This window comes from Mastigoproctus giganteus, chromosome 5 (assembly GCF_048544385.1).
Source record: "Mastigoproctus giganteus isolate SK-2022 chromosome 5, ASM4854438v1, whole genome shotgun sequence".
Classification (NCBI taxonomy): domain Eukaryota; kingdom Metazoa; phylum Arthropoda; class Arachnida; order Uropygi; family Thelyphonidae; genus Mastigoproctus; species Mastigoproctus giganteus.
The window spans coordinates 178,963,716-178,988,362 of NC_143579.1; the positions used below are offsets into that span (position 1 = coordinate 178,963,716).

Below are 24,647 nucleotides of genomic sequence, written 5' to 3' on the forward strand. Positions count from 1 at the left end.
GGCGAGCGTTTGATAACGTTCAGAGCCGAATTGGATGGTCACTATTTAGTGAAGGTCGTATTGGTTAGTAGAGATGTACCGAAGCAAGCTTTTGAAGAATTAGCAAAAAAAAATGAAACTTTCCCACTTCATTCACCCATCGATTCAAATGATTTGTACTGTATAAGTACTCTTAAGTTTATTCAAGACCTTAGCTTCGATGCAGCTAAAAGATATGCCATTATTAGACATTCTTTTCTTTGTTTATTTTAATTTAATTCCGTGAGATAGAGCTTATTTCTGAAAGTCATCTTTAAGGTTAAGGAAGAACTGCTGTAGATAAACAAGGTACATTTCTCCTTCGCTGTACATAATATAGTGCCTTACCAACTTATTATACAGTTAAGTTGCGAGTCTTCCTTGGCATTGATTCCGAGAAGAACAGACGCCCATTTTTTTATTTTTTTTAGAAAATAGTGCGAGCCAAACATTTTACAATTAATGTTATCTCATTACCGCCGTCGTTAATATGTACATTAAAAATACAACTATTTTTTTCACGCTGTACAACGAACGATATTCCAGAAAAAAAACTCCTCAATCTCAGCCGTCCCTCTTTCTCTCTAATGTGGTCCATTAGCATCTCTCTAAGAGAAGTATTTATTTAGGCCCCATGCCTGTTAGGAAGAGCACAAAATACTATTATTATGATTTCTGAGAATTTCTTAAAAGCGTAACTGCAACATCATTACGTGTAATATAGTTCTATTCCTTAACACGGAAACTAATAAAGTAGTGCGATATTTCACGTTTATCGCCATTGATTTTGTAACCGACGATTTTACGACATAAAAAATGTTAAAAGCGGACAGAAAAGATGGCCACTGAAATAAAGGTTTAGGTTTGCATTTTTTTAATAATTTCCTTCTTCACACAAGTACAAGAATGCAGCAGAGAAACGAGCGATTGTAAAAACACAAACTCGCCGAAATCTTTTACTTAAGAAATTATAAACACCAACTTTTAAAGTATAGAAAAATCATTTTATTTCTTAAATCCTCCTCAAGGCGATTTCCATCGAGGCGCAGACACTCCTCCAATCTTAAACGCGTATTGCTCGAAACATATTTTGATCTTTCCGTATTTTTTAATAAACGAAAATTTCGGTATTTGTTGGGCGAAATACGCCATTTTCTACACCACAAACCTTTATTTACCCAATGGCAAGTGCCGTGTTCATACGATAATGGGTCCTTGCAAGTAGAATCCTTAAAGCTCCTTTAATAATGATGCTTGGAGACTTATTTTTCGAGCTTACAATCTGGTAAGGTGTGAGATGGTTTTTTTTTTTTATTACCTTTTTTCCGAATTACCACCCTTACACGTCGTGATGTGGATTCCATTAAGTGTCCGAAGAAGTGTAGCTCAAGGCTTGACCATTCATCCATCAGGATATTTGTCAGCTGCTGCATTGTGGTCGTTAGAGAACTGCCTTTTCCAACGTATCTCACATATTCTAAATTGGATTAGGATCTTGAGAATTAGTCGGTTAGGGTAGATGTTAGGAACCTTGGAGATGTTCCTCGAACCATTTAGTAGTTTTGTAACAGGGTTTTAGGAGAGTCAGCGACTATGGCCATAATGTTCCGTGTATACCATCTGTAAATTTCGTGTGTTCTGTGGTCAATTTTCTGTTTACTGGAGAAAAAACCATGCTACGTTAGCCTGAGACCGACTAACTCATCCACGTTGTGATAAAGGCCCATAAAAATTCCAGACGTCATCGACGGGACTCGAGCTCAGGTCTTGCCCACCCGGTGTGGGGAGGACGGCAATCCTGCCAACTGTGCTACCCACAAGGGCATTCAGTAGTTAGTTGTGTTGTCGTCTTGAAGGAATCCATAGCAATCCATGTAAAAATGAAGCATTTTCAAGGCAAAGTTGGTCCGATACTACAGAAAGATATTCATTGGAAGTAACATGACCCTCTAGCGGTATGAGCAGACCCAGTCCGTACTAAGAGAACATGCGCTATACCATGATACTACCCCTAGCTGCTTCAGTGGTAGAAATGAGACAGTCTGGATGCATGGCCCCATGAGGTTCGAGCTACACTTTCACCCTACCATTGTGCAAAAAAAAAAAAAAAAAAGTGTAAATCGATGCTCGTCAGACCACATGATCTTTTTCCATTTCCCCATAGTCCCGTCTTGGTGTTGGCGACGCCATTCCAGTATAATCTTTCAACTTTTTGCAGAAAGGAGTGTAGGAGCTTTCGTGTAGGCACACGAAATTCAAGATTCTTGAACTCCTACCACATAGTTCGGTTGGTAATGGGTCCTTCTTTCCGTCATTTGCTGCAAACTGGACCTTCTGTTCTGAAGCATAATTCGCTTTAAATTCTTGTGGTCCTCATTCTTGGAGCTTTCTGCTACATTTCATCCATTTAGAGCTGCATGCTTCTTTCCAATTCCGCTCATTGTATATTTTTGAGATGGTTGTGTTCAACACACCAGTGATTTCTTCGGTTTTCTTAATTGCCACTCTTGCTAAAACGTTCTCCAGCAATAACATCTTTCTGAAAATCGGAAAGCGTACAGTATTTCTCTACTACTAAAGAACTTATAATCATACCATGCGACACTTTTTACATTTGCATATGGTACTTTTAATTATTTGTTGACGCCAATTGAAAAAGGTTTCTGCATTTTTTTCAGTCAGTTATTAATCTTGTAGATCAATAATCAAGTTAGTTAATATATGTTACAGTGCCTTACATTTCAGGCGCGTTAGCTAATACTAATAATCCATGATTTATAACAAAAAAAAAAAAAAAAAAAAGTTTTTATGCGTGAACCGAGAAATTTTTGTTTCTGCGTATCCGCCAGATTGGCAATTCAATCCTCCACCAGCGTCCGGCAACGATCATGGTATCCAGTGTTGCTGCTATAATATTTTCCGGATTTCTATTGGTGCGATTTGAAGGGAATTTTGGAAGGCTCGATAAATTGTTCTAAATATAAAATTTCGTTAAAATCTAACCACTGCCAGTCGAATTATTATATGCAGACAGACAAAAATATAATAATGGCCGGATTTCAGTTAGTGTTGATTTTAATGAAATTTGGGACGGCTCGACAAATCTTTTTACAAGAGCCGGATATAAAATTGTATGAAAATTCATCCATTAGGGCGTGAGATTATTACATGCGGGCGGACGTGCTGAACTCATCTGTTTATATTAATAATTAAATATTGTTAATTTGCGAGAAGTATTCTGTGTTATAAGGGCAACTGGAAGTGATTCGTCTTTTGTTCGTTGGAACATGGGAAAAGTTCTGTGAATCTGTCTTTCAGCGTTTCATTCGAAACGCTGTTGCAGAAACCTTCCCATTTATGAACAAGAATTTGACACCGCAAATTCAATTTACGAATCTTGCGAACTTTTTATTAATTCAGGAACTCGGCAAGACGTGATCTTTTGAAAGTAATATAATGAGAATGAAATACTTTCAGTATTTCCTGAAATATAAAATACAATAGAGTAGCGTCATTGGTATTATTACTACTGTGGTAATTTCAAGAAAATTCCTTTCCTGATATCAATGGTGAAGTATGGTACATCATTATTACTACAGTACCAGGAAATTTCAGACAAAATAAACTATAAATAAGTAAGTCCTACGAAAGCTTTTATTATATTTTCTGTTATTGCATAATATATTGATATAGGACTCTTTGTTTTCACTGTGAGGGGCACTTACTGGGTGATGTACATTAAATAAACAGCGCTGAATGATGCGCTAAAAAAGCCACGTTACGAACCAATTCTCTGTGAACGTACGGTGTTCGTAAATCGGGGGATTACCCGATTTACGAACACCGTACGTTATATATATATATATATATATATATATATATATATATATATATATATATATATATATATATATATAGTTGTATTAATTTTCATTAAATGGGATTAAAGTTTTCATTTTAAGAAATAGAGAATTTCTTAGTAACTGTACGAAATTACTTTAACATTTGCGTTAACAGTCGAGCGCCTCCTCATTTGTTACCTCTAGCCAGTTTTTCAATCTTTCTAGATGCGATATTTAACACCTGTTCACGTTTCCATTTACCTAGAAAGAAGGTGATCCCTCCTGAGATGGTTGCTTCCTCCAGAAATCTCTGACTTTGGTAAACAGGTAGTGATGGTGGATGCCTATTATGGTATGTTTTGCTATAAATTTTAATACATTTGGATAAATTTCAGTCAAAGAAAACTTTAAGTTTTTGAGATTTTTATTTTCTTTTGACGATTTTTATTTTCACTGCCACAAATATGGTTTTCTCGACTTTTACAAACCAAACTTTTTTTTCAGGATTTCTTATCTTTAAAGCACTAGCCTTAATGTACGTTGAATGCAAATCTATTTTATCCTAATATTACTTTAATTAATCTTAATTGTCGTTTTAACCGTTTCTTTTTCTTATCTCGCTCTCTCTCTCTCTCTCTCTCTCTCACTTTTTACGAGTGCTCAATAAGCAGTAAAAATCTTGTATTCAAATTACTGATGTTCGTTTGGGATAATCTTTGTCGAAGTGCAGCGGGACTTAATGGAAATACGAATTAAAAATTGTAAGAACTAATCACTTCGTTAAAATCGATGTTGAAGCAGTGTTTCTGGGATTCTCAGTTTTATGCCAAGAAGTTTGTGAAAAGAAATATAGACTATTAATTGCCTTTCTGTTTTAAACCGTCATTAGAAATAGTATAATAAAAAAACTGAACTGTTGCAGGTAGAGGACAAACAGATTTTCTCTCTCTCGTTTCTTTTCCTTGGCCGGATCGTTTCTTTCATAAGTCATCATCAAGGCTCGACAAAATGTTCAAGATTAAACGCCACCTGCGAAAAGTTAGCGCTAGTTTGGTAGTGGGGGAGAACGGCATACTTAAAAAAATTAAAAAAAAAAAGTCTTCTGGAATAACCCTTACCGAAAAAACATCCCCCGTGTCACGTAATGAGGTGAAATTACCCAACGCGCCCGAAGTCAACTCATACTGAGATAAAGTTTGTTTTCATCAATGAGCAGTCTTCTAATACGTATTTAATCAAATACAAGAGAAATTCTGTCGATAGTTTAGTGTCGGTACTAAGAGTCCATCGTACTGTACCTTTGTCGAAAGTCGTACCACCCCTTGGCATGGTACGAACCACAGCGATCCGGAAACAGACCTGGCAGTGATAGCCGCTAGATTGACCTGTAACCGGGCAACGGATTTGTCGAGCTCTGATCATCGCTGTTAAATTAATGGAGTATGGAAGAATGCAGTGGCGATTGGTGATATGACAACAACCACTGAACTCGTGTCACCTTTGGCTTTTGTATATTCTAGTAGCAGGTTACTTCTACCGGGGTGCGTGACACCAGGTCGCCAATGAAAAATCACGTGGCTTTCGTAATGATATGTGCCGCGAAATTAAGAGTGGAAGACAAATAAGTGTCAGACATCTCGTGAATGTAACTGGCTCGTTATGTGGCAGGTCTTTTGCTGTGTGCACACGATCGCGCGTATGGCAGTGCTGTAATGTAGAACGGAAGCCATTTGCATAAAAAGTATTCTGTTCAGTCACCTTTTTATTTTGCGCTTTTCGTGCCGCGTAATTAGGAACCCGATTTTGGCATCTCGTGATATCTGAGATTTTACCGTTAATTGGAGCGAGATTACGAATATAATGGATATTGTTTCCGTTATGTTTTTGCGAAGAAATCGTGATTTCTTTCTTTCAATGAAAATATATCGCTGGTGTGTGTCGTCCATTAATACGAAGTAATGTTAATTATGTAATGGCGTGCCTGAGTGCGAGACTTCAGACTGCCTCATTTTATCTCGACACATTATAATTACATTAAAGATAAATGAGCTCGAAAATAACAGATGGAGCTTTTCTTGCACGATTTTCTCAGGGTCACCAGCACTTTTTTTTTTTTTTTTAATGCGCAAAATAGAAGTGTGATTGGAAGAGGCCGAAGCGAGCGTACAGAAATAAGAACTGCAAAATTATTGAGGGGGAGATACGTGACTATCGAAATCGGAAAATCCTGTGATGACCGTCGAATTTAGTCCAAAAAAATCATTAAATTAATAGTTAGATAAACTGTTACTAATATTTCTCCTAATTCCTTGAAAGAAAATTAATAACAATAAGACTGGAAATCGCCACAATTTAAACCCTTTCCCACTTTTTTTCAGCAAAAATAACGGAAGAAGTGGAAAGCATTTATCGAATTAATATTTTATTAGTTGCTTGGTTTGAGCTAAGGAGTTGCTAAATATCTTTGAAAATCGGCGTCTTTTGGGAGAACTGCCCCCATCTGGTGGTCTCTTATTGATATACTTGTATTTTACACTTTACGTCTACAACAGCTTCATAAAGAGTGGTAAAACGGAGTAACCACTGTATCGGCCACGAAGGCACTCAGCGTTTTTTAACTTTTTTTTTTAATCCCTTAATTTAGAGTAAATAGATCTTTTAATTGTTTTTGCTCTTACAACCGGATATTTGTTTATTTTATTCAAAATAAACAAATCAACTTCAACTAAACTGGTGGCAACCGATACCTTCTTTTTTGTATTACACGATAATAAACCAAAATAATATTCAGGAATAAACTTATCTGCATGATAAGATGTGCTATTCGCGGATGGTGAAAAAAAATATATTTTTTCCCCTTTTATTTATATTTTACTATGCATCATGCCTATCTGATAGTTGATTTTCTTTTCAAATATTGATAAATTGATCACTGCCCATCTGTTCATAACACGGTCTCAGAATATAGCTGTGTTTCTAACTGGAGTTAATTTTTGAAAATGCTCCTACTCTGGATGTGGTGTATCAGTTGATATACCAGCTTAAGATTTTGCGTTTTTAATGTGATCCCAAATTCACACAACTGAAGTCCGTTGACGAGTTGGAAAACCAGAAAATACATAAAAACCGCCGTATACTCTCCGCTTTTATATGCTGCAGAGGTATGTGCAACCCCTGCCCTTAGCACAATTAGGCCACTTCTTTCTGTTAGGTTTTGGCTCTTAAAATGGGCTATAAACAAACATAAACTTCCTCCACAGTTAAAGACAATTGACATGGCCAGTCTGATACAAATTCACAGGCTCCCCACGCTGGTTAGGATGAACGCCTTACTAAGACTATTAAAATGATCGTTGGCAAGATTTCGGCACCATCATTTTGGGACATGTGCTCTTGGAGAGTCCCTTCCCTTAGACCCCAACTCTGTGCCCGCATCTCAGCCGTTTCCATCTATCTGATAGGTTTCTTGCCTTTTTCATCTACTTTCATGTGCCCAGTCATCGGATGCTCACCTTAATAAGTTTGCGTGTGACAGGGAATACAGATGCCGAATCTTTAAATTGTATTTCCCTGTCCCTGATCCTTCTCCTCGAAGCTCATCTTAATGCCGCAAGCCAACAACACCATCTGACATGAAGATGGCTTACTAACTCTTCAGTATTACAGTGAGCAATGATAAACTTTACTACCTCTATATATAAAATTATTTGTTTCCATCTAGGTCTTTGTATATTGTGATATAACTAACTGTATTGTACTTTGTTTTGAGCTGCACTTCCTTTTATACGCCTACATATGTTTCCTTATGTTTAATTTATCAATGTTCTTTGTTAACCCCTGGCCTGATGGCCGTGAAGGGCAATATTGCGATTGTCTTATTATTATTATTGCAATAAAGATTTCTTATAACACCTTTCCACCAGAGTAGAAGCTTTCTTGGAGATGTTCCTGATAAACCTCCCGTCCTGTAGGATCTGCACTTTAAGACAGAACGAATTTGGGATTTATACTACTTGAAATGTGACAAATAAAACCTAGTATTCGGGGGGGGGGGGATGCTGGCGAATGTATAATTTGATGAAAACTGTGCCAGTAAAGATTATATATTAAAGGTGTTCCAAATAAATGTATCTCACGTTGTCTGGAAATGCGAGTATAATCCAGATTAGGACTTTAGGAGCGAGAATGACTAATTCATCTTTTCGTTGTTTTTACAGTGATAGCGCTCTCAAACAAGAAAGAGCAAATGGACAATCATCACTCGTTGTGTTTAAGGCGCATCAGCAACTTAGGCCATATTGCGCTGCATGAGACCGAATAACTCAGCCGCGTTGTGAAAAAAGCCCGTAAATTCCTAGGGTCATCGACGGGATTAGAACTCGGGTCTTTTCCACCTGGTGGAAGGAGGACTGTGACTATACCAACTGTTCTACCCACGAGGGTACGATCGTCACAAAACTGTGGATAGGATATGCAGTCAACGATGGAGGAAGGCCAGAAATAGGAGGGGTGGTTAAAGTTCTGAAAACGGATTATAAAAAACATTAGGTACAAAATCCTGTATTTTTTATTTTTCAATGATACATTGAAAAATAAATTGCATTTAATCTGTAAAGAGTTTAATCCTTTAACAAAATGCTTCAGGTTGCATTCAAACCAGGCTTCCACAGCTCCTTTTATCTTTTCATCTTTAAAATGAGTTCCAAAAGAGGAGACAAGGTTTCTGAAAAAAAAAAAAAACAAGTCTTGGAGCTAGATATGAATTGTATGGGGGTGGTTTAATTGTTAGAATCAACGTTCATGAATTTTAGCATATGCAACCAGAGCTCTGTGCACGGGTGCATTGTCATGGAGAAGAAACCCTATGATCCTACTTTCCTTGTATTTTTCTGCGAAGTGCAACTTTCAACTTTGGCATAATATTCCCCTGTTATTGTGCTTGGGTGCAGGTTAACCAATTAACAATACTTTTATGTCCCAAAAAAAAAAAAAAAATATTGCGGTCAACACTTGATGGTTAGGTTCGAAACTTTCGCAGGGTTGGAGATCCCTCGTGCTTTCTAATTTTGAATCGGGGTCATAAAAATGTAGACAAGTTTCATCAACGGTCCCAAAACGGGATAAATTTATCTTGATTAGCGAGAATTAATTTTAAATTCTCTTCTGATGGCTCCACCCTCTGATTTTTTTCATGTATGGAAAGGTTTCTGGGAGTTCATCTTGCACAAACTTTTGACATTCCGAAATGCTAATGTATTATTGTTAAAATGCTTCCATGAGAAATTAAGTTCTTCTTCAAGTTCAGGCAGTTTAATTCTTGTTTTCTAAAATATTTTCTTAAAACTGATTGCTTCAGATGGCCGACCAGACCTTGGATCATCCTCAACTGACTGCCGTTCCCTTCTGAACTCTGCCTACCTTCTTGCACAACTGAGTGATATTTGCCCCAAGACAATCTTTCGTAGAGTTCTTTTTGATCAAAAAATTTGATTACCGAACGATGCTCGATTTGTTGGATATTCGTTCTTCTTCCACCTACCAAAATAACAATTTAAGAAACTGCACGAGATACAATTTTTTTTCGTGCTATTTTATAAGACATTAAGCTATAAAGAAATCTAAAATATAACTGATTAATACAACCTATTCTCAGAACTTCTTTTACCACGCTCTTCATATACAGACACAAATGATGTCAGCACTTAAGGTATTTTAGTATTAGGTTTGAAGAAAGACTCGTCCAACGCAGTGAGAAGCAAAGGGCAAAGGAAAGACCTTAGGAAGGGAGCTTGCTTGTAAGGCCGTTGGTCCAAACCTGCGACCGAATTTCTCACATGGATCTGTGAGATCCAAACCAACACTAAGTTACTCTCCAAATGACTGAGGCGTTCTGTTTATACTTGTGCACCCAGGAATTTACAATCAATCATTTTGAAAAGAATATTATCGTTATACCGTACCGTGGCTACCGGTCAACTCAAACGTGTGTACCATTGCACTCTGGCGTTGAACAGTTGGCTACGATAGCGTCTACTGTACACTTTGGAGATATTTTTAGAGGAAAAATATCAGCGATATCTTGGTATTAAAGTACTCGGGAGAAGTTTGCATTTAAAGAAAGCGTTCTTTAAATGCAGAGATCACGAGCGTATAACAAATACCGCGTTGTGTGGGCTGCTGGATGAAGTTTGGATTCCATCTTGTAGTTCGGATGCGAGTCCAAGTTTTCTGTTTAGATGAAATCGCAGTTTTCGCTTTATAATTGGTACAAACCCGATTTTAATGGAATGGCGTCTACGTTGTGAAAGGGTAGCCACTGGCTCTCGAAGGTGATGCTGCATGTGGGTACCTTAGGAGATATACGTTATCGCGATAGAAATTAGCGTTGCGTCAAAACGGAAAATGAAAAAAGATTGTTTTGTAGCTTTCCATTTTTTCATTTAACGTTTTAAAAGCGCGTAAGTGCTGACGAGGGCGTTTTTCACTTTAGCTGTCGTGTCACGGCTTGACATTATTTGTTCGCACTCCCCCCATTCCCTTCGCTAAACGGCTGCTTACCTGATATCAGCTGTATACGTCCCACGAGGAAAGACAGCAACTGCCGGTTCCGATGACCGACCACCCAGACGCTACAAAAGGCCAACAGGGCACACCATGCGAGTAAGACGCAGCCGGTGCCGTACAGCACGTACGAAGTCTGCCACGAAGCAGACGGGAAGTCCTCGCCGAAGTTGTGACAGTGCAGGTGGTGCGACCACAGGCGATGACGCCTGTAACACACGTTGACCATGCCGATGGTGGAGAGCAGCGAAGCAGGATCGTACCGTAGCACATCCGTCTGTCCGTGAATCTCTCTGACGTACCACTCGGGATGGAGGAAGGCCACGGCGCACATGATTGATACGAGGAAAGAGAGAAGCACCCACACCATTGTCACGGGCCAGGAGGTGGCCACATGCACGTGCATCGCCGTGTATTTGATGCAGGTCATTGTTGGCAGATAAACGGCTTAGTGTCCGTCACGTGACCTTGTTTCCCCGCGGTCGCTATCGAGGCATCTTACACGTGGAGCGAAGACGTGCAGCTCTGTTTCTTGACGAAAGCCTCGGGCGCTGTCCCATCACATGCGTCGCCCAGAGGTGTGTCCCCTTATTACCGCACGGAAGCCACTAGTTGCTGCGCCTCTCATCGCAGCGAGCTCCATTAACCACGTGCGCGTTTCGTTGCCATCGATCCATCGAACGGTGATCTTCTCATCCGCTTCCACGTGCTGCGACAGCGCACTGCTTAGTAGAAACTTCGACACTATCTATATAACTGACGTGTGTGTGTGTGTGCGCGCGTGTAGTGAGGAAGGCGGGTTCATTCTTAGGCGGGGTGGGGAGATCTAAGGGCTATAAGGCCGAAAGATACGATGTGTTGAGAGTGGGTGATTAACGGGGGAGCAAAGTGATTCGTTGATGTGAATAAATGGGGTAGAAATAGAAGACAGCTGTCAGAGGTTGTCGTCAAAAGTAAATTAAAAAAAAAAAGTATTTGCACGAAAATCTATATATATACGCGGCAGAGGGGCAGACAGTCGCTTTTCGGACTTTCAAAAGAGACCCCCTTTCGTCTCTTAATGAGCTCCGCTTCCCCAGTGGGTGTAGGAATGTCGGCATTCGTCACGCAGAACACTTTCGCGATGGTCAGTCGGAAAGGCAGTGTTTGTAAACGTCATTCGTTCACGCGGGAATCCGTATAAGAAAAAGGATTTCTGTTGGCTTTTAGTTGTCGACCGTCTAAGCGTAGTTGAATTATCGATAAAATGCAGACATCGCAGTTTTCGTAGTTACAAATTATAACTTCGGTCGTTGTTTTTGAGGTCAGCTTCCAGAATTGCAGTTTCTGTTTATGCTCCGGGAAAGACCACAAATTGACAGAATTGAGGGAATGCAAGAACATCAGCGTTTGAACTGCGATCACTCAAAACGCGTGTACTCGTGTGTTCACGCACTTAGCCACTAGACCGCGATGTACGTGATACGCTACCATTTTGTCCAGCACGATCGACAGAATAACAGCGGATGTTTCCAGTTTGATTACAAATATTCTTCCCCACTGCAGAATTTCATTATATGAAGCGAGACTTTTCTCGAGGGCCTGGAGAAAAGGTGTGTAAGCAGATGACGCGAATAAATAGTGGATGGCTGGTTAAAGAAGTTTGTTTGTTGTTGTTGTTGTAGGGTTTCAGGTGCATTAGCAACTTAGGCCATATTACGCCCTAATTTTCGTGTGTTCTGTGGTCGATTTACTACGCCTCAGTAGAAACCACTGGTCCACAAAGTCTAGTTTTTTTTATTTATTTTATTTTGAGGTCTACTCCATCTTCTATGGGGTTTTCAAATAAATGCAATTTACCGTCCTCTTTCATATAACTGCAGATCGTTCCTTCTGGAATTCAACACTTGTGTAACATACTGCATTTTATTTCACCACTCTTAACCCTTTTGATCATCTTTTAACATTTCCTCAACTGTGTAATTTTTTCTTTTGGTTTCCATTGCTTCAGTCCTACTGATTTACTAATTTTCCCGAGTATTTATTTCGGATGCCCCAGAATTTACTTCCGTTTAAGAAAACTAAATCAAAACTAAACTGTCTGGCCTTTCATAGTTCCGAACTGAAATCACACGATTTCTCCATAAATCGCGTCAGTTCATGTATATTTTTGTCTAGTTTAGCCCTGGCAGTTTTTGCTATCCTAAGTGTAACTTCTAGTTGAAGAAAGGATGTCATGTGCTGCTGTTGTTGTTCACTGGACAAATGGTAGCCACATTCCACTGATATACTGCTTTATTGCGTCTCTAGCTGAAGGAGAAACTGGGTGCCTGTAGCAATCAACCTCTGATAAATCCTGTTGTTTGCAAAAATTACTCTGCAACTGAATACTGAAGTGAATATACAGCCAATTTTTAGCTAATTTCGCCTCTTGGAAATACGGCAGATACACGTGTATACACAATAATCTTTTTTTTCCAGTTTCCAATATGAAATTGCTAGTTCTCTGACCACACTACGTTTTTTCATAATTCGTTTAGGGGGACGTGACCACTCCTGCATCCAGAACAATGGTACGAAGAGATGTATTATATCGAGGTCATTGTACATAACAGATTTAAGAATATAAATATCATTTTAACGTGAGACCAGAGACAAAGGATATGCTTCTTGTGAGTTTCCGGGAGAAAAATCACACTACGCTCGCATGAGACAGACTAACTCAGCCACGTTCTGAAAAGGCCCATAAAAATTCCTTAAATCGTCGACGAGCAAGTCGGTGTATCTGCCAACTTGTGCAACAGCGAGGGCTGCCAAAGAAGCGATGCAGAACCATTAAACAGGAGTGCAGTTATACTACAGTAACAGCATCGGTAGCACAGTTGGTAGAATTGCCGTCCTCCCCCACACCGGGTGGGGGAAAAGACCTCAGTTCGAGTCCCGTCGATGATGGGAGGAATTTTTTATGGACGTTTTTCACAACATGGCTGAGTTAGTCGGTCTCAGGCGAGGGTAGCTTGGTTTTTTCTCCCGGAAACTTGGCTCTTTCGTACAGCAAACGGAAAATCGACCACAGAACACACGCAATTTACAGACAGTATACACGGAGCAACATGGCCTTAGTTGCCGATGCTCCTAAAAATCCAACAACAACAGCACAATGACAACTAAAATGGTTACTTAAGCTTAATGCTTCTGAATTTAAGATTTTGCAGCTGCGGAACAGAAATCAGGGAGTTACTTATATACTGGGGAGGAGGAGAATTAACAGTGCTTCCGGTAGAGAAAGACTTGGGGGTAATGATATAATTAGATGTGAAATTTCTCATGCACTTTTTAGAAACAAGGCTTTTGTATTCATTTTATAGACGAGGTGTGCTCAATGATTTATATGCCAGTTACAAGTTGGGAGGAGAATATCATCGTTACTCTGTATAAGGCCATGGTAAGATCCCGTTGGAATATTCAGGCCTGGAGGCCGCATAAAAAACAGAACTTACAGAACAGTGTGTGTGTGCTGGAAAACTTGAAAAATCTCAGAGAAGACGTAATTGAGGTGAATAAGGCCCTGGAAGGGATCACTAAAATGAACGAGGGAGGGGAGGTTTATTCTTTTAGGTAGGAGAGACAAGAACTAAGGGGAGGGGAACACAAACATAAAATCTTAGGGGTTAATAGAAGGCTAGATCACTAGGTTTACCTGCGGACAGCGTTCTGTAGATTATTGGAATAATTTAGCTACAAAGGAAGTGGCCAAGGCGAAGAGTTTTTAGTTAAAGCAGAATTAGCTAATCACATTTTGTCGATGGGGAAAGTATGAGTGATTGGTTAACTTTTTATTATTTAGCAGATGCAGAAAAAGATCATTCCTTTCATTAATTGGCCATTGTAATATCAACACTAATTCCAACCCTTACAGAGATTTAAGAAAATTGATTTAAAGACGTCGTTTATTTTTAAGAATTCTTTTTCGTGAGATTCTTGTTACTTAATGTTGGTAATTTAATTAAATTAAAATTTCCGCTTATACTCCAGGACTTACGCATAACATTAGAGGAGCTTAACCGCAAATTACAAGAATATTACTGCACTTCTGTAGTATCACGTGGATTCAAACAGGAGGGGTTGGTAATTCTGTATTTGTACCGGACCACTCGGACACGGATCAGTCAGTGCCGCCTATTTAAAACTTGAAACGATGAAATACAAATACTTATCCTTCGCTGAAACCGTATTTAAGTTTCGTTTTAGGGGTTCTCGGGCTTCTGGCGATAATATCATAAAATGTCTGTATCGTGGTTTTCAAGGACACTTTAAAATAATTAAGATGGAATATAGGGAAGCGGTGAAATTACTTTCATTTCGTTGAACTGAATAAAAGCTGCAGGCATAGCATTCTCACCACGGCTTAAAAACAACTGATAGATCGCAAGCGCATGCTCAGTGCATTCCGACCTCGGTAATTAAGAACTGGCAATTTGGATATTCAAATTTAATCTTTCGGGAATTGTGATTTTCAAAATCTGTACTGAGGTCTGATTCCCTGGAAATTTTTGGCTCACCCATTATTTTCAGGCCACAGTGCGTCAGTTCTAGGGTATTCTGGTCCATACGATTTTATCAGAGTGCGCAGCCCGTGTCACTTAGTTTGAGGACCTGTGCGTGCAAAAACTTCACTGGCCTATCCAGAGGCGTGACCGTATCCCCGCTTTAAGGTGATGACCTTAACCTTTGCGATGAACCGTAACTTGGACTGTGGGCCAGACCAAAACGCTCGCAGTCAGCCCGAAATGAACCGCTGCGCTGAAGAAAGAAAGAAAACCAAAATACTGCCGTTGTTATCAAATTGGTTCGCGGTCTACTGACGAAGACACGGTGTGTAAATTAGAGCCAGAAGTTTTTATTGCATAAAAAAAGGGTCTTGGAAACGTACTGGTGTCCGGTTACTTCTGGCAATATAGCCTATTTTCGTGCTGCTGCTGTTGCTTATGGAAACTGACAGCACCTACAACGTGGTGGCAGTTTGTACCTACTTTGCAGGATCGTAGTTTTAGAAATTTTAAATTAGCAGAGGGTGAATGCACAATAGACGCTCTCATAACTGACTGGCCAATAATTCCAGTTAGTGTCGGAGACGTAATAAAGAACGAATGTAGTAGACAACTGTTAATGTTCCACGCTTAATCAATGAGTCCTGGGTAATAAAAATCTGCCGAATCCACTTTATCTAAACACTTAAAATGCAATCATTGATTCTCCCCATTTGGAGAAATTTTTAAAGCTTCGTCTCAAAGGATTTTGTCTGAAAATACTTTTAAAATATTGAGGTACGCATTGCCTTTCAGATGAGATGCACGTGGTTAATCAGGGGTCACAAAGCGGAACCTAAACAGGAAGCAGGCATGACGACTCGGGCAGCAAATTCGTTGGTTGGTTGATTGTAAATGGCCAAAGTCGTAGACCCTGAAAGTCCAGGTTTAACCGTGATTCGCAAAGCCAGAAGTGCAGCTGGTCAGTGGCATCCGCCGCTTGTGAAAATACTGTAGTCTGCTCTTTGTAGACAGAACAGTGGAATGAAATGAGCACTCCAGCTGAAAGAGCGGTCACGTATTCGTCATTAAATATAGCCTCGAAGAGCAGCGGATAGCACAAAACAAAGACTGGCAGGTGGAGGGAGAGGTTGATCAAAAAATAAAGACTTCATAAACTCAATCGTTGTTGGGTTATTGTACACAAATAAACAATTCTCTAACTACTATTTGCATACCCCTTTCGTTTATATACACCACAGATACAAAAGACTAAATTTAAAGCAAGTTTGTGAATAAAACTGGAATATTTCCGAAGCAAAAATGAGAGAAAGTAGAAATGGTGAGGGAGTAGTCCAGAGCACACGTGGTGCATGTTCGTAAATATGCGGTGCCCTTTTTTTTGGGATCTTACTAAAATGAAAAGGCTTCTGTTTGCACGACGAAAATAGAAATGGCACAATTTACATATTCCCGAGTCTTTCCGAAGTTCTGCTGCAGCAACCGACTCATTTGCGTTGGGTTCCTTAAAAGAAGCCACAATGGATGTCACCACTACGCTTGTTTTACTGCCGTGGTTGAGTGATAAGCGTAAAATTGGATCCGTTATTTCCTTCGCTCGCTTCCCAAACAACGTGTTTCGAATCTCTCATCGTACTCTATTTTCACTCGCGTTCATTTTCTTTCTATCTGTTCCCGCATTATCTCTCTCATTCTCGCGAGCGATAGCTCCTTTTCCATTTACGGTAGCGTCCATACCACAATATTCCGCTGTCATCGGACCGTTTGCTCCTCAAAGTTTGCGCGATATTTTAGATTGCTTTATAAGTGTCGTTTCTGTCAAAAAATCTGCGTTACATCGAAAAGCGCTGATCTCGCTACGCATTTAAGCGATTTAAATAGAAAACTGGCAATAGTAGTTCGCACTAACAACGTTACGTTTCTTTGTGATAATGAAAATAACACGCGAGAGACTTTGTTGGTTGGGATCGCGCAATACAATAGAATCCTAAGTACCAACGTATAAGGCTAACGACAACCGTGGCATTAGCAAACATGGGTTGGATCATCCGATCTTGCCTTCAGTTTTCGCAGCTTGGTGAAGCTAATCGAAAAGAAAAAACAAAAAAAGGTTTTGGTAACGTCATAATGGCCCGAAATGTGCTTTTTCTTGTATACGTCATATCTGTGATCGAAACCCCCTTTTCAATATAAATCCCGGTGGAGTTTCGCCTTCCTATATTACTGCTGACGACCAGAACTGTCAATCAAATCGCAGATCTTTGTTAAAGCCTTTCTCCTGCAGGAATTATTAATCATATCGGGATAGCTGTTAAATTTGTTCGATGCTGCCGCGACAAGTGACGTCCGCGTGTAACGTGTCATGCCGCTGTCATGTTCTGCCACGTGCACGCGCTACTAATGACACGCACGTAATGTGGTGACTCACGTATATGAATTCCACAGCGAGTTACTCTTTCGGCTGCTTTCAAAATGGAATTTTAATAACAGAATTTTCTTGTGTTTAACACAACGAACATGCACCGACTTAAGTACCTCTCGTTCTTTACGTTTCTTTGCATTCAGACGGCGACTTTGTCTCTATCAGGGCTCGCTGGTATGCTGACTTCAGAGAGAATTAATCAATTTTGAGAGAGTCTTTAAGTAGAGGTATAAAGAAAACAAGCTGGACTTCCACTGGTAGTCGAGCCATCAAAAACGAACAATGTGAAATCTAGAAATTGCGTGTGTCCGGAAGTTAGTGCCCGGTAACGATGGCGCAGGACAGTGCCCATAAATTGGAAGTCGTTAAAGAGTAAATACTGTTAAACAACGAATAGTTTATGGACCCAGCGTAGGACAGTGCCAGACGACATAAAATCGCAGGAAGGTCACTGTAAACGGCCTGAGAAATACTTTAGGACTTGCGACTAGATAGCGTAAAAACGTTTAAAATTATTGCCCTTCAAAATGCAAGAAACTTCCGCCATCTACTGCATGAATATGGAGTTTTGTCCCGCGCAAGTGTGGTGGAGCATGAAGCAATGAAGTGAGTCCGTGAAGACCGGGAACAGGAACACGTTTTTTAAGAATTCAGTTTTGTCGGCGAAATAAAAGTACCGTCTTTCCCGTTCGTATTACCGATTTGCGTGACCAGTGGAAATAAGGAAAAAAAAATCCCGAAATATTAGAGCAAACGTTCAAAATCTGTTACTTCCTGTATGATATTACGCTGGTAAGGCTAAAAAGTATGTAAAAACTCGATGCTAACACGACTCCTGACCGTTTTACACGAGACGAGGGACTTAATGTCCATTGAATGCATCGATCACCCTTGGTGCTTCCAAGCCTACCGAGGTTAGAATGTATAATGGCCTCCTGTTGCGACCCAACGAGGGTCTTGCTTTTTATGCGATCTTCTGGATGACGCATTCCATTAACACGGAGCAGAATGTCATGGAGGGACAGCGATGGAATCTAAGCAAGCTTAATTATGCTTTAGATGCTAGCGGAGGACGATATATTGATTATATAGGATAGCCAATAACCCTGGGTGGGGAGACCAATGATCGCAGATAAAATATATACTCCCCCCCTCCCTAAATGATTAATGAGTTTCCTGGATGGGCCAAATCAAATTGTAAACCGATCGGATTGTTGTTTGGGTGAAGGACAGGTCTAGGAAAAAAAAAAACCACACGAAATGATCACGCTCATGGAAAACAGAAAGCAGGTTTTGATATATGACATCGCACGCACGTGTGTAATAGTCTTACAGGGGCGGACCGTGAAGGAAAAAAAAGGGTGAAAAGAAACATCTTGCGCCATCATGAAGTCCTTTTTAATTAGAGTTAAAACTCATACTTTTTATAATGTCATTCATCAAGATTTAGGATGTGTAGATCAGACAGACAAGCATCTCATGTAGAAGTATGGGTTGTATATGCCATCGACATTGACACTGAAAATAGTTACAATATACCCAAATATAAACAAATGATAGCCTTTCAAAAAGTTTATAAGAATGAAATTTAGTAAAAAAAAAAAAAAAATTGGCAATAGTGGTTGCTCGGGATAATCGTTCTCTGGCCTATGCCATCCATCATCTGAAGTATTTCAGATCATCAGTATGCAGCATTTTTTGAATTAATATTGACCAGTATTCTTAGTATTTCCATAGAATGATATTGGATGGAATCGCTGTCACTGGCCGTACAAATCTTTGTGTTCCGTGAGAAACTTTCACGGTTGTAACGTATCAAGGTGAGATTCTTGAGAATTCGTTTGTGCCCGTCCTTAAGGGGGGGGGGGTGCAATAATTTCAACGCACCTGGGCTCACCAATTGAAAAGAGCTTCAAATCCCAACAAAAAGAGGCCATTCAGTCCTGCCAAGGAGAACTGGATGGTCTAAACTTTTTAATTATCGCAGGACCGGCTCAGCTTAAGTTCACTCTTTTGCAATCCAGATTTTAATGTTTTAATAGTCGATAGTGCATGTCTTAACAGAGTTCTCCTACTGAATCGATTCTTTCAGGAGGAGATTTTAGCCCGTATGGGACGGTCAACCAGATCCCCAGACCTCAATCCAGTAGAGCATATCTGGGATGCACTAGGCAGAATCTGTTCTAGGAATGAGGAGTCGATGTCACCGATGCCATTTATGTGCCGCTCGTTGACTTATTTGCATACTGTAACTTCAGATCAGAATTTGTCTAGTCTTTGAGCATTATTACAACAAATTAAAACTTATATGTATATTAGCACATATGCATAAACGCTTATTGTCTTCACTATGTCTGTCCGCATATAAGAGGGACTCCTGGTGGATGGATTTTCAAGAAATTTTGTATTTGCTTCATATAGAAAGATTTGTTGCGCCATCCCAAATTTCATTAAAATTGGATAAATATAAATCCGGAAATTTCTTTGTTCCATACAAAATTTGGGAAAATTTCAGGTACGGTTACGATTTCACCGTTCTCTTTCCCCCCACCCCAAATAGGCATAAATGAAAATGTTTTCGCATTAATCGACAGAAAAAACGTGGATTGCTACCAAATTTTCAACGTATATTCTGTTGACTCCTGGGATGGTTCTATGTTAAATTCGTATTTCATAGAAACATTAAAAATTTGAAACAGGAGCATTGATTTCAAAATTTCAATACCTACTTTCGAATATTTTGGGAATCATTGTAACAAATCTTCATATGAGCCCGTGGGTTGATTTATTTTATTATAAATCCTGAATTATTACTATTTGCTAACGCGCCTGAATGTAACTCACTGTGTACATTAACTTGTTGTTTTTGTGTTCTTTCCTTCGACTTTGAGCACCAGTGTAATGTTTATTTATGGGGAATCGTGTGTTCATTATCATGTGAAAGTGTGGTTTTGTAACGGATTTTGTTAATTTTATCTACAACACCAGTTCTTGCGTTAAAAGGTTGCATAAGCAAAAAGCAAGTTTCAAGCCTGTCTTAACTTGGTGTTAGTAGCAGTAATGGCAAATGAATGCAAGCTTGTATAGCGCCGGCCATAAAAAAAAAAAAAACAAGCCAACAGTTCACTCATCCATATCCTCTAATAATTTGTCTACTTCAATCTTGAATTTATTCAACCCATCCATTTCCACAACAAAAGATGGAAGCCTGTTCCGATAATAACCACCTGCTGGCCGAAAGAAAACTTCCGCACATTTATCCTGCAACCATCCTTCTTCAACTTAAATTTATCATCTCAGCAAGAGGAAGAATTTCATTCACATTCAGCTTACTCAATCCATTCAAGGCTTTAAACACCTCAATCAGTTTTCCCCCGCAGGTGTCTGGTCTCGCGACGCCGCAATTTGCAGAACTGGAGCATTTCTGGTGAGGGCACCTTTTTGTTCCATTAACCAGTCTGGTTGCCCTTCTCTGCACTCGTTCCAGCAGTTCTACATCCTTCCTATAGTGGGCCTGTATGGATCCTGTATGAGAACTGTATGGAGTACTCAAGATGTGGCCTAACTACGGCTTTATACGAAGGGATAAGCACCTCCTTATCCCTGCTGGCTAGCAAAGTATCTGTATATCATTGACGATTTGGTGCGATATAAGTAGCGGGCAAACAAAATTAAGAGTAGGAGTGTATTATAGGCCTAAACTTTAAATTTTCCTTCCATTCTTGCCGATTTAGAAATAGTACTCAACGTCCTTCACAGTGTAAAGTAAGAAACAAACCAAACCAAGTAATGCCTTAGCTCTTAGTAGTTAGACTAGTGGATTCTCATGGACGTAACTTTTCTGATCCTTTACCAACTGATGTCATCGATTTTAATCCACTTGGCATTTTCAAAGTAGCAGTTCCTTTGAACAGCTGTGGACAACTAATTTATTATTGCTTGTGGGGGGTGGGGATAATTTAGTTATTATTATTTCTTTTTATTTATATTTATTATATTTATTATTTCCCCTTTTATTTCTATCCCCTTTTAGTAATTTCACCCCACTTACGCATCTGACTATTTCTTCCCAGAAAATTCTAGATTCAAGGGGAAAGCTCCTTAATGTGTTTAATTCCCTTTGGATAGGCTTTTACTCAGAACAAAAAAAAAACTCACAAATGTTGTATATAAAAAATAAGTTTATTAGGCATATTTACAAGATCATAATTAAAAAGCCAAATAATAATTGAATTTATACCTAAGACAACATGATTTAGTCTCATCTTATTATATACATCTATCTTAATCTTGCATTGGTTGAAACCATCAATTACAATACCAATCCAGTTTCATTCCCTCCTGTATACATTCAATCCTGCATCCTTTAAAAACCATCAATAACAAAATCGATCCCTTTCTATAATTTTCTTCAGATATTGATCATGCATCAATTAAAACCGTTAATAACAAATTAACAATCCTCTTTCTATTAATTCTTACATAATTCAATACTTATTCATTTATCTATCATAAAGATTATTAAAAGGTTTCACTGACTTCTATTTCCCATCCAAAATTTTTTATATTTATCTATTAGCTTGTTCTGGCTAATGTTCCTTCAGCACATTTCCTAAATTTATCTTATCCTTGCTACTGAGTAATTCTTATGCACAGTATCTTTCTAAAGTCCTGCTACTTAATTTCGGGGTTCCTACAGTTCGTGGTGTGAATGAGAACAATTATGTAACTAACCACTTACTTAGTTATCTCGGGGCTCTGCGGCATGTCCTTCCATCTTTCTCGCGGTGAACAGCAGATCATCTCCATCTAGAACTCATCTTGCAATCTTTGGAGAGTTCGACAGGGGTTTTCGGGTTTGCTTCTTGGGTTTCGAGTACCTTTGCTCCTAAAAGAATGATTCACTCATCTGGTCAGCACGTTTGTTCTCCTTTCGGTCCGGCTCCTATCTGCTTCAGCTCCATTACCTCCGGGCATCAGGCATTTTGTTTATCCTACAATAAGCTAACTTAACAGTGTTAAGCTTTCTCCATTATTATAGTTGCCTACTGCGCTTTAGTGAACTCAAAAAACTCTGAAAACTCTGAACTCTCCTTACTGAAACAAAACTGTGTCGGCTACTGGCTGACGGATTGACTAACTGCTACATCTTAACTTGATCCCCTCTCTTCTTCCCAACACTCATTTTTACTGTAACTGCCCAACTTCCTGACACTGACTCACTCTTCCCTCTTCAACTCGTCCGCACTTCCTCCAAAAACTCTCTCTGACCAAAAACAATCTTTTTTTCTTTCCCCCTTTTTTCCGTCCCCATCCACAGTTTTCTTCGGAGTTTGTCACGCCTCCCCACAGTGTTTTCTACCAATCCCCTCTTTCTTTATTCATTATTTTTCCTTTAATTCGTTGAAAAGCCTCGGTCAGCCTGCCCCGTAGCACGTGAACAATCCTCCCTATTTTCAACCTGTTGGATCTGTGGCCATCCGGTGTGTTCTTTGAAGTAGCCGGTTGTCCAAAACAACACATTACCCTACACATATAACGCCTCGTCTCTAAGGCATTTTAAAACCACAAAGAAGCGACATTCGTGACTACAGCATCTATTTTTGGGAACTTGTGTGTGTGTTTACGAACTGATTACCTGTCTGCGGTAATTTGGCTGTACTAATGTGTCTCGGAATGACCCTCACTTGTTTGTCGCACTAAGCTACCCGCTGTGCTTTCCGTAGTGTTCCTTGTTTTAGCGAAAGTAAGGCTAATTGTTCTGTTTTCGTTTCATTACCCTTTCCCAGGACAACTAATTTGGTTCTGCCAGTGCTATGTAGGAATTTTTACAATAGGAAAAATTTTAATATTTTCAACCCCTTCCAGAATAAATTTTATTTCGAAACTGCAGATTTTATTCCTATATCTCATTAATGGCAAGAATCTAAACAAAAAGAACTAATTTTCCAAATAAAAAAATCTGATTTTTGTAAGATTTTCAATATTCTTACATGCGGCAATGATTGGTTGATCTACAATTCCATCCAAATTACCCAAAAATCACCTTTCTCTACCTCTGAAATTTGAAACAGGTTATCTCGTAATATTCAGAGGACATCATTTCGTGCGCTCCTTTTTCTAAGAGTGACTTTACACGAGCAGTCCGTTATTTTCGTTTCTTTTACGCAAATATTCTAAGATAAATAATAGGGAACTTGAGCCTCCATTGCTTTTTATTTGAACTTTTCGGGGCCATGAAATAACTGTAAGCGGCTGACATAAGCGTCCACAATTCTCTGGCCTTCTTGCTCGAACGACCTCAAGTTTGGATGGCGTTGCCTCCATTAAGGTAGTGCGCGCGCCCACAGTTTCGTCAGTCATCAAATTGCTAACAGCGGGCTAAATGAGTCGCCGTAAAACACTGTCTAAAGCAGATAAACCCTCGCGTTTACCATCAAAACCAAATTTGTTTCCCCTACCTGCCGTTAGCGTTCTCCAGTTAGCGTAAAAAATAGCGCGAGATAAAAACTTTGTCATTCTGCTCGGTGAGAAGCAGTTGTCGCTTCATGCTGTCGATGTACACCTGTAATGTTGACGCGAGCAGGTTTCGAACAGCGTCCGAACTGGCGAGTCGCTCCATAAAACGACACTGGTATCGCTGGGCTCGAATTTTACTGCGTTTTTATCTCCTCACTTGATGGCTTCTAGGCTCGTATCAGTTCCAACTAAATTGGGGAAAGGGGGAAGGGGGCGGAAGAGACATTAACGAACTAGTGACGTTTACGTCATCGTGATAGAATAAATATCAAATTCACGCGCGACTTTTAATCACGGAAAAATTTAAAGCCATCAGTGCCGAAGCTCCTTTTGGGACCCGTGTCATTTCGTTTGAGAGACAGCGAGGTAAACGACCTGAGGAGAGGCACCGAAGCTGTCTGCGAAAGTCTGAAATTCCCCCCGTAACTTCGAGTTGCCAGCGAAAAGTGCTCCTAAATGCGGAATTAAAGTTGTTGGCTGTACAGGAGTTTGGATTTAGATTCAGCATTTAGGCGTAGAGGGGTTTCAGTCGCCTCTCTAATTACCTTAAATTAAGCAGAACAGAAGGAAATGTAGAGTTTATTATTATTTTTTTTTATTAGAAATAGTTCTGTGAGGAGAAGCAAGGATAGGAAAAGCTTTGAAAATAATGTTGCTGTTGCGTTACCTTATTTATTCGGTAGATAAATTTCGCTTTATGAACCATACACAAGTGTGGTTCAACTGGTGGTCAGAATTATTGTGTCCATTTTGAGA

At 39.5% G+C, this 24,647-nt stretch overlaps 1 protein-coding gene across 1 annotated transcript in view; it reads right to left on the reverse strand.

Moving 5' to 3' along the window:
- Positions 1-11,129, reverse strand: part of LOC150085877 (LHFPL tetraspan subfamily member 7 protein-like) — an 82,962-nt gene extending 71,833 nt beyond the window's left edge. Inside the window, exon 1 of the mRNA XM_090374280.1 lies at positions 10,419-11,129. Within this exon, the coding sequence (XP_090230406.1) occupies positions 10,419-10,851 (433 nt within the window). The 5' untranslated portion in view covers positions 10,852-11,129. The remainder of the gene's footprint in view (positions 1-10,418) is intronic.
- Positions 11,130-24,647: the final 13,518 nt, after the last annotated feature.